The sequence below is a fragment of the Pongo abelii genome, chromosome 1, assembly GCF_028885655.2.
Source record: "Pongo abelii isolate AG06213 chromosome 1, NHGRI_mPonAbe1-v2.0_pri, whole genome shotgun sequence".
NCBI lineage: Eukaryota > Metazoa > Chordata > Mammalia > Primates > Hominidae > Pongo > Pongo abelii.
Window position 1 is genome coordinate 148462128 of NC_071985.2, and position 11223 is coordinate 148473350.

The 11223-nt window shown below is 38.8% G+C and overlaps 1 protein-coding gene across 7 annotated transcripts in view; it reads right to left on the reverse strand.

Annotated features, from left to right (window-relative positions):
• SPATA1 (spermatogenesis associated 1) overlaps window positions 1-11197 on the reverse strand; it is a 60591-nt gene extending 49394 nt beyond the window's left edge. For 3 of the 7 annotated variants that reach the window (XM_054532416.2, XM_054532414.2, XM_024247776.3), the window contains exons 1-2: window positions 11048-11197; window positions 1194-1361 (exon numbers count right to left, since the gene is read on the reverse strand). In XM_054532416.2, coding sequence (XP_054388391.1) covers window positions 1194-1295 — 102 coding nt within the window. In that variant the 5' untranslated portion in view covers window positions 1296-1361; window positions 11048-11197. Of the gene's footprint in view, window positions 1-1193; window positions 1362-4204; window positions 4432-11047 lie in introns of all 7 variants that reach the window. The other 4 variants (XM_063718685.1, XM_054532392.2, XM_024247775.3 and 1 more) reach the window with 3 other exon arrangements.
• Window positions 11198-11223: the final 26 nt, after the last annotated feature.

Sequence of the window (11223 nt, forward strand, 5' to 3'; positions counted from 1 at the left end):
TTGACATCACCTGAGATGGCAAAAGTCATGGGTAGTGCAAGTTTAAGGGAAGGGAAAAAAATCCAGTTTCAGACATATTAAGATGAGATATCTATTGGCCATCCAAGTGGAGATGTCAGTCAGTCAGTTGAATATAGGCCTACGTGAATCTGGAATTTGGGAAAGAGGACTGAGATGAGGCTATAAATTTGGAAATCCTTGGCATAAAGTTGGTATTTAAATCTGTTAGACTAGATGAGATCACCAAGGAACGAGTGCAGGTAGAGAAGAGAACAAAGAGCTGAACTATGATGTATTCCAAAATTAAGAGGTCAGGAGGAAGATGAAGGCCCAGTAAAGATGACTGAGAATGAACAACCAGGGAGGTAAGAAGAAAACAAACATAATATGTATGCTAGAAGCCTAGTGAAGCCTATGTCAAGGAAGAGAAAGTGATTAATGGTGTCAACTGTTGTGCACACATAGATCAAGAATGTTTAGGATAAGAATTAACCAACAGATTAGTAATGAAAGGTGAATTTAATGAGAATAGTTTTGGTGGAATAATGGAGGTGAAATCTTGACTGCAGTTGGTTTAAGAGAAAATAGAGAGAAGGTATTGGGGGTCTGAGATGGTATGACATACTTGTTTAGAAGAGTGAAAGATTGAATTAATGAGTGGCAGATAGTAAGACTGCCCACCAGAAAAAGATTCCACTTGAAATTCATGGTCATGAATTTAAAGTGAGAATGGTACTTATGATGGTATACATTTTTTTTCTCTAGCCATGTTCAGCTGCTCAGGTGTAGGTACAGAATAGGTGGAGAAATGCATTAACCATGTTTGTTGTTTTGCCAAGCAGCACAATGAAGTGAGACAGGGGCAAGGAGTCAAAAGTATGTGCAAAGGAGTGATCATGACTGCTCTATGGAACTTAAGCTAGATATGGAGGGTACCACCCTCAATCATACAATCGAGAAATAGTAAAAAAGGTGATAGGATCAATGCATTGGGGATCCCAATATGGTCGGGGTAGAGGAAGTGAGCTAGAGACACAAGAAATGTAATCAGGCAATGGGATACATGAAGTTGGGATCATGGTGGAGTCAATATCTAATACTTTATATAATTTATGTTTTTGCTTTTATAAAACTTTTCAAAAACAGTGATAAGCAGGTCTTTCTTATATTTTAGTAGAAAAATATTTTCTTACCTCTGATGAGGAAGGTCGACTTGGATTGAGTGACATATTCACTAATGTCTGAATGGGATAATTATCAATTGGAATTTTGTTTCTTTTTTTATCTTTCTTCATTTAAGTAGTACTAAATTATAATAGTTTTTTTTTGGCTTAAGATAGCATTCCACTCATTTCTGGTCTCTGATTTGTTCAAGAAATAAAAAGGAAAACACAAAAGCATTAAATAAACTAAAAATGAAAACTTAGAAATATATACAATCTTTATTATTCTAACTCAAAAGGACATATTACTAGTAAATAGGACTGTGTAATGAAATCAGCATAAATCTATACAACTAAGTAACGTGACAAATTACATTATAATGGACTTGTGACCAGGACATATTTTACTATTCTAAATAATTCATCTTTTCTTGGTCGAAAATTAAGGTTAAATATATAGCATTTTACATGAAGTAGAAATACACGTTTGGAAGTAGAAAGGCAGAATTTATGATACTTGGTTAGTATCAACTACAAATTCTAAGCATGCCTAAAGTTTTAGTTAGTCTCTTGGCTAGTTAAAATGGCTATAGAATGATGAAAACTGTTTTACCATATACATTTCTCCCTGGGCTTTGATGCCTCAATAATAAAAAACGTGAACAATCATTCCAGGTGAAAATGCCAGTCTTTAAATATATCAGGCTTCATTTGTGTATTATTTCCTGTGTTTTTCCTCAGGATTTATGGCAGTTTACAAGAATGTATGATACAATTAAAAATATATAATGTATATAAGAAAAACTAAAAAATAAGGTAGCTGAATTATTACTCTAACAGGAATTATCAAAGCAGGATAATTCATAAGGATGCATTAATCATACCAACACAAGAGCTGAAGCTTTTCTAGATTTCAAAGCATTGCTCTTCCTTGATTTATGTTAAAATAAGGATTTAAATCCAACAAAACTTAAAATTCCTCTGATCTGGTACTGATTATAGCTTTACAAAACCCTAACAAGTACCACTAATTGTTTTAATAGTATCAAAATTAAAAGATTATTTCCTGAAATATACAATCTCCTTAAATTAGTTTTACCCATTACTTTCCATATTTCTTACAATAATTAAAACTTAGAATGTGATTTGCCATTTTCACCATGTCTTAAGTACACATTAGTACTTTAAGAAAGTATTTATATATCTATCCAAAAACTCTGTATGCCATTGTATTAATTAGCCTCTATTATGAACCTAAGTGAAAGATGACTCAGATACATATATGGTCACTTCATTATTAGATAATAATTAGTTAATAATCTATAATAATTATAGCATTTGGACATTCATTGATTCACTGGTATGCAAATTAGTAGGCTAAAAGTTTTAATTTGTTACATATTAAAATTTGATATTTTAATTCAGAACAATTTTTTTTCTTTTTTTTTGAGACGGAGTCTCCCTGTGTTGCTCAGGCTGGAGTGCAGTGGCGCAGTCTTGGCTCACTGCAGCCTCTGCCTCCCAGGTTCAAGTGATTCTCCTGCCTCAGCCTCCCAAGTAGCTGAGATTACAGGCTTATGCCTCCACTTCCAGTTAATTTTTGTATTTTTAATAGAGACAAGTTTTCACCATGTTGGCCAGGCCGGTCTCAAACCACTGACCTCAAGTGATTCGCCCGTCTCGGCCTCCCAAAGTGCTGGGATTACAGGCATCAGCCACCCCTGTGCCCGTCCCAGAACAAAGTTTTAATTAAACAAACTCAAGATAGATCAGTCAAGACCTGCTTTATTGTTGTCCTGAGGTAAACCTATACAGGACCCCACTATACAGGTTGAGTATCCGTAATTTTAAAATCTGAAATCTGGAATGCTCAAAAATCTGAAACTATTTGAATGCTGACATGATGCTCCAAAGAAATGCTCACTGGAGCATTTTGGATTTGGATTAGGATTGTTTAACCGATATAATGCAAATATCCCAAAATTTGAAAAAATCTGAAATCTGAAACATTTCTGACCCCAAACGTTTTGGATAAGGAATACTCAACCTATAGTATCCCTTCTAAAGTAATGGCAAAGAAGCCATGTTTGGGATTTTAAGAACTCCCTTTATCATTTCTGATGAGACCAACGCTGGAGACCAAATCCTGGGCTGGCTAGAAACAAACAAAATGTTCTGATGTAAAAAGATCAGCCCTTGGGGATTAGACCTGGGAAAAGAGCTCAAGATTCAAGCATTAGTAGACATTACTAATAAGAATATAGAAAAGAGAGCTGGGCGTGGTGGCTCGTGCCTATAATCCCAGCACTTTGGGAGGCCAAGAGGGGCGGATTGCCTTAGGTCAGGAGTTTGAGACCACTCTGGCCAACATGGTGAAACCCCGTCTCTATTAAAAATACAAAAAAAATTAGCCGGGTGTGGTGGTGTGTGCCTCTAATCCCAGCTACTCGAGAGGCTGAGGCAGGGGAATTGCTTGAACCAGGGAGGTGGAGGTTGCAGTGAGCTGAGATCGTGCTACTGCACTCCAGCCTTTTTTTGAGACTCCGTCTCAAAAAAAAAAAAAAAAAAAAAGAATATAGAAAAGAGAAGTCATGAGTTAGTATCATAGCCATGAGGCAAGCCCATGTTATGGGAAAGCTATACTTATTTATAAAGAGATAGAAAAAGATAAAGAACGGAGAAAATGACTAAGTTAACTGGTAGTGAGAAGAAAACTGAGGAAGTAACATAGCTGATTCATGTTTATAACTAAGCACTAGAGGGGAATCAAGAATTCTTGGGGCTGGTCTCTAGCCTTGGATCTACTTCCACTTTGGCCTATTAGCGTGACAGTTTCTGTTTTGGGATTTACAAGGGATATGTGCCTCCACTGCTGCTCTATGTTGATCTTTACAATAATCTCCTCATTGCTTGTGCTAACTTGAGTAAGCCTTTGCTTCTGAAACCATGACAGGCTAATTAAAACTTTAGGCATGCTTGGCTGGCACTGTGGCTCACGCCTGTAATCCCAACACTTTGGGAGGCCGAGGCAGGCAGATCACCTGTGGTCGGGAGTTTGAGACCAGACTGACCAACATGGAGAAACCCCGTCTCTACTAAAAATACAAAATTAGCTGGGCATGGTGGCGCATGCCTGTAATCCCAGCTACTCCGGAGACTGAGGCAGAAGAATTGCTTGAACCGGGGAGACGGAGGTTGTGGAGAGCCAAGATTGCGCCGAGCCCAGATTGTGCCATTGCACTCTAGCCTGGGCAACAAGAGCGAAACTCTGTAACAAAAAACAAAACAAAACAAAACCAAAAAAACTTTAGGCATGCTTAGAATTTGTAGTTGATCCTAACCAAATCATATACTAAATACTAACATATAACATGTGGGATTTTCACATTTTTTACCTATTACTAATTAGCTAACGAAAATGATGCCAACAATTCAAATGAAAGGAGACTGATATCTCAATAACCAAAAATAAAGTGACTATGACGTTCCTGTCTAATCTTTCATTTACTGCATAATCTTGCTTCACAACTCTACTGCCAGGAATGGAAAATCAATTTTATCTTGCATGCTAATTCCCATCAACTGGTACTGACTATCTAAAAGTGAATTACTAAGTAGGATCCCAAGGCTACATCTCAGTAGGAAATAGTACAGAATTGAATTATCACAGTCAACTATGGGTTTGAGAAGGAGTAACTGTTGGTAGATGTATCACCTATCTGCCATCTCTGATCTGGTCCTTTCTTTCAAAATAGCTACCCATCATGTTTTCTCTGCACTTTTCCAAAATGATTTTCAGTGTCAGTAGCAGAGCTGAAAATCAAGCTTAAGAAATTCTGATACTTATTCAGTGTCTAGAAACAAGGATTCTCGTAATTTTTATTTCCTGTCTGATTTGATAATATGGCATACAAAGATTGCTCAATGTACTTTAGAAAATCCTAAATGCTGACATGGACTATGTTTAAATATACCAATAAAGTAGAATCTCACACAAGGTAATCACATTGATTGGGAGCCAGAAAAGCAGACTTCTAGTCTCTTATAATCTATACAATCATTTGTTGGTCTGAGTGTGAGTTTCTTAGTGGTAGGTGACTTGAACTCTTCAAGATCCTTTGCAGCTCTAAAATGTTTTGATTACTTAATTGCTCAAGGAATGCAACAAGTGAAGGGGAAACTTACATTTTGGAATAAAAAAATCAGAATACGGTTAACTTTATGACAGATGATGGGAGTACTTTTTGACATAATTCCTGATTCTTAAATCACCAAGGCATGAAGTCTATCTGATCAGGATAAATTCAGGTTACGTATATGTCCTGGGAGTTCTGCTTTATCTGGTTCCCGGTTAAGCTGTAAATAAAATCCTAATCAATTTAAAGGGTAACCTGTCTTAGGTAAATAGATTAAAATGCCTGAAATGAGGCCGGGCGCAGTGGCTCACGCCTATAATCCCAGCACTTTGGGAGGCCGAGGCGGGTGGGCCACCTGAGGTCGGGAGTTTGAGACCAGCCTGACCAACTATGGTGAAACCCCATCTCTGATAAAAATACAAAATTGGCCGGGCGTGGTGGCGCATGCCTATAATCCCAGCTACTGGGGAGGCTGAGGCAGGAGACTTGCTTGAACCCAGGAGGCAGAGGTTGCAGTGAGCCGAGATCACGCCATTGCACTCATTGTACGCTCATTGTATGCCATTGCGCTCATCACGCCATTGTGCTCATTGGGCAACAAGAGCAAAACTCTGTCTCAAAAAAAAAAAAAAAAAAAAAAAAAGCCTGAAATGCCTGAGGGCACTCCAGAATCCACAAACATTTACAGTAGTTCGACTTCTAGAACCAATTGAGGAATGAGGTTTGTTTTTTAGACACGTCCTAGTGTTGACAAAATGGCATACTTGTCTTGATTTGAAAACTTCTCAGGATATATAAGGACATTTTAGGGAGGGGGAGGGTCTCCCAGAGAGTAACAGAATGATATAGAATTAGAATCTATGTTGGAAAAGGAATTATAGATTTAGGTTTCTTTTACTTTGTAATTTTTGTGGGCATGTAGTAGGTGTATATATTTATGGGTACATGAAATATTTTCATACAGGCATACAATGTGTGAAAATCACATCAGGGTAAATAGGGTATCCATGACCTCAAGCATTTATCGTTTGTGTTACAAAAAATCCAATTATACTCTTATTTTAAAATGTATAATAAATTATCGTTGGCTATAATCACCCTTTTGTGCTATCAAATACTAGATTTTATTCACTTTATCTAACTTATATTTCTGTACCCATTAACCATCCCCAGTCCCCACCCCACTACCCTTCCCAGCCTCCGGTAACCATCATTCTACTATCTTCATGAGTTGAACTGTTTCAATTTTTACTGCCAAATAAGTGAGAACATGGGAAGTTTGTGTTTCTGTGCCTGGCTTTTTCACTTAACATAATGACTTTCAGTTCTATCCATGTTGTTGCAAATGAGATGATCTCATTCTTTTTTATGGCAGAACGGTACTCCATTGTTTATTTGTACCACATTTTCTTTACTCTTTCATTCATCTGTTGATAGACACTTAGGTTGCTTTTAAATCTTGGCTATTGTGAATAGTGCTGCAGTAAACAAGGGAGTGCTGATACCTCGATATACTGGTTTATTTTCTTTTGGGTCTATAGCTAGCAGTGGGATTCCTGGGACATACTGAAGCTCTATTTTTAGTTTTTTTTGAGGAACCTCCAAGTTGGTCTCCATAGTGGTGGTACTAATTTACATTCTCACCAACAGTGTACAAAAGTTCCCTTTTCTCCACATCCTCACCAGCATTTGTTATTGTCTATCTTTTGCATAAAAGCCACTTTTATTGGGGAGAGATGACATCTCATTGTAGTTTTGATTTGCATTTCTCCTGATGATCAGTGATGTTGAACACCTTTTCATATACCTGTTTGCCATTTGTAAGTCTTCTTTTGAAAAATGTTTATTCAGCTTTTTTGCCCATTTTTAAAGTGGATTACTAGATTTTTTTCCTATATGGTTGAGCTCCTTATATATTCTGGTTATAAATCCTTTATCAGATGGATAGTTTGCAAATATTTCTTCCCATTCTGAGTTGTCTCTTCACTTTGCTGATTATTTCCTTTGTAATGCAGGTTTTTATTTTTATTTTTTGAGACAGGGCTTCTCTGTTGCCCATGCTGGAGTGCAGTGGCATGATCACAGATCACTGCAGCCTTGACCTCTGCAGGTTCCCAAGTAGCTGGGACCACAGGTACATGCCATCATGCCCAGCTTTTTGTATTTTTATCAAGATGGAGTTTTGGCTTTGCCATGTTGCCCAGGCTGTTATACAACTCCTGGGTTCAAGAAATCCACCTGCTTCAGCCTCCCAAAGTGCTGGGATTACAAGCGTAAGCCACCGTGCCTGGCCCTGTGCAGGTTTTTAACTTGATGTAATCCCATTTGTTCATTTTTGCTTTGGTTGCCTGTGCTTGTAGGGCATTATTCAAAAAATCTTTACCCAATCCAATGTCCTGGAAAGTTTCTGCACTGTTTTCTTTTCTTTTTTTGAGAGATGGGTTTCACTCTGTCACCCCGGCTGGAGTGCAATGGCGTGATCTCTGCTTACTGCAATCTCTGCCTCCTGGATTCAAGTGATTCTCCTGCCTCAGCTTCCCAAGTAGCTGCGACTACAGGCGTGTGCCACTATGCCCAGCTAATTTTTGTATTCTTAGTAGAGACAGGGTTTCACTATATGTTGGCCAGGCTGGCCTGAAACTTCTGACCTCAGGTGATCCACCTGCCTTGGCCTCCCAAAGTGCTGAGATTACAGGTGTGAGCCACCATGCCCCAACTCCAATGTTTTCTTATAGACGTTTCATAGTTTGAGGTCTTAGATTTAAGTCTTTAACCCATTTTGATTTGATTTTGGTATACGAGGAGAGAGACAGAGATCTAGTTTCATTCTTCTAATATGGATATTCAGTTTTCCCAGCACCATTTATTGAAGGGACTGTCCTTTCTCCAGTGTATGTTCTTGGCACGTTTGTAAAAAACGAGTTCACTGTAGGTGAATGAATTTGTTTCTGGGTTCTCTATTCTTTTCTACTGGTCTATGTGTTTTTTTTTTAATGCCAGTACCATGCTGTTTTGGTTACTATAGCTGTTGTATAATTTGAGGTCAAGTAACATGATTCCTCCATTTTTATTCTTTTGGCTCAGGGTAACTTTGGTGACTCTGGGTCTTTTATGGTTCTGTGTAAGTTTTAGGATTGTTTTTAATACTTCTGTGAAGAATGTCATTGGTATTTTGATAGAGATTGCACTGAATCTGCAGATTGCTTTGTGTATTAGAGACATTTTAACTATATTGAATCTTCCAATACATGAACATGGAGTATCTTCCCATTTTTTAGTGTCCTCTTCAATTTCTTGCATCAGTGTTTTATGGTTTTCTTTGTAGAGATCTTTAACTTCCTTGGTTAATTCCTAAGTATCTTATTTGTAGCTATTGTATATATTTTTTCTCCAAACTTCAATTTCCTTAGCATTTATAAAAACAGAATAAGCTCATTCTTTGAGAAAGAAGTCAGAATTGTGAAATCTCCCTTTGAAGAGATTCAGCTTTTAGTTAAACTACAAAGTACAGCATGTAACTCTTATTTATTCAAATTCTGAATTTAGACCTAGTGAACTAAAGAACTTAGGGTACTAATTAATTGAATAAGGTGAAGATCTCAGGTAAATTTAAATTGACAGTGCTCTGCTGACAAAACGTAAAGTGACAGATTACTTGGTGGTCTTTTCTTGCCATTTATTGCTAAAAGAATCCTCTTGGTGAGCATCTATGTCTGTACAGTTGGTAACGTTTGAAATGTTTTAGATCATTGTGGAAGGTCAAAGAAAATCTCCTAAACAAAAGTTTAAGAGATACATATAGTTCATAAACTATATTTACTGGTAATCACTTCAGATGCAACTGAACTTAAAGTTATCTCAATGGTTTTTTTTTTTTTTTTTGAGACGGAGTCTCACTCTGTCACCAGGCTGGAGTGCAGTGGTGCCATCTCGGCTCACTGCAACCTCCGCCTCCCAGGTTCAAGCGAATCTCCTGCATCAAGCCTCCTGGGCAGCTGGGACTCCTGGGTGGCGCACACCACCACGCCCAGCTAATTTTTGTATTTTTTAGTAGAGACAAGGTTTCACCACGTTGGCCAGGATGGTCTTGATCTCTTGACCTCGTGATCTGCTCGCCTCAGCCTGCTAAAGTGCTGGGATTACAGGCGTGAGCTACCATACCAGGCCTCAATGTTTTATTTTTCTTTTGTATCCTAAATAGAATCTTTAAACACACGTTACAAAAAATAACACCTGGTGTTTGAGACAGCACTCCAGTCTGTGGTTTCCCAATGCAGCAGTTAATAAAAAAGCAACAATTTTTTTTTTCTGAAACTGTTTCGGCCTAAAACACTGCTTATTCCTCAACAGTCTCCCTCACAGAAGTAATTATTGGACCTATATTCCCTAAAATCTCTTCCAGCATTAACATTCCACGGTTCTAAGAGTTCAGTGATATATTTTACAAATACTGTAAAATAGATCATTCTTTGAATAGATACTTGTGTTTAATCTTACAAATCTGTAAAGTATGAATGACGTTTTAGCATTATACAGTCAACAAAGCACCAAAGGTGAAATAATTACAATACCTTTTGGGAAAAGACAATATTTATTGAGATAGCTTTCACATTCTTTTTACATATAATGTCATTTCATTCTGAAAAACAACTCTACGAAGCTGTATAATTTACTTTGAAATAAGGAAATAAAGCCTCAGTAACTTAAGTGGCTTGCCCAAGAATACCATAAGTAGCAGAGCCAGAATTCAAACCCTGGTTTTAACCCCAATCATTACATCCGTATGAATTAAGTAAAATGCTAAACTTACGATGTACATTTTTGCGAACTGATATAAACTGTTGAGTAAATAAATTAGATTTTGTTGACCAGTGCAATTACACATGCTTCTCTAATAAAAAATTTGAAATCCATTAATGATAAAATTATTAACATTAATGGAAAACATCAGCGCATTCGGAGATTGACTACCCGAAAAGAAATAGGAAACATCTGCCCTTAGTGCTGTGACATAACACACATATTTCCATGGATGAAAGAAAGACGTACTGGCTGAGCCTATTTTGTTTGGTTAGATCCTACCCTCTCTCCTAAAAACTCCTTTGGTACTCAATTTCAAGCAGGAGGTAATAAATTACAACGGAAATAACTAAAGAGCAAACTTTCCGGAAACATAAAAATAAGTTTTATTTTAAAAAGTACAATAAGCATTAATTCTCCAGAGTAAATGGGTAACAGGGCAGACAGGTGTAATCTTCAGCCAGCACCTTGGCTTCTTCACAATCTCCTTCAGAAAAACCGATTCAAGAGCTAAGAAGCCAGTAAAGTCAAACCTTGAGAAGATCCTTTCTCCAGCGAATCAGCAGAACCCCTGCTCCCCGCCCGCCCGGCTCCGCTGGGTAGGCGACAGCGACCTCCGAGACTTCTCTCCGCCTCGGGTCAGCGGGGCTGGGGGTTGGGGGTGGAACTGAAAATGCCTGTTGGCCAAACTCGGGTCACAGAGAGACACGCCTGTACGGGGCGGGGGTGTGCGGGTGACTCACGCCGGGTGCACAGTAGCTCCTACGCCTCGGCGGGTATCTCCCCTCACTTCCCTCAACCCTTCCCACAAACTGGGAGGAAAACTGAGACCTCCTGGTCACCCGCCGCCGGGCCTTTTGGAAACTCCCACAAGCTCTGCCTTCCCTCCCTGGTCCTATTCAGACCCCCTCTTAGTTCTTCGCGGCTAACAGTAAGCTCTCTCCTTACCTCTCCCTAATCGGCCTCTCTGGAGAGCAAAGGAGAACTTAAGAGTCGGGTCGCGCTAGCCTCCGGCAGCCGCCGCGCCCACCGACTGCTCCGCCCCTTCTCCTCCCCCTCCTCCAGGCTCGCGCTCGGGGCCGGGTGTGGAGCTGGAACAGAGGGCTGGCAAGGCGCGCATGCGC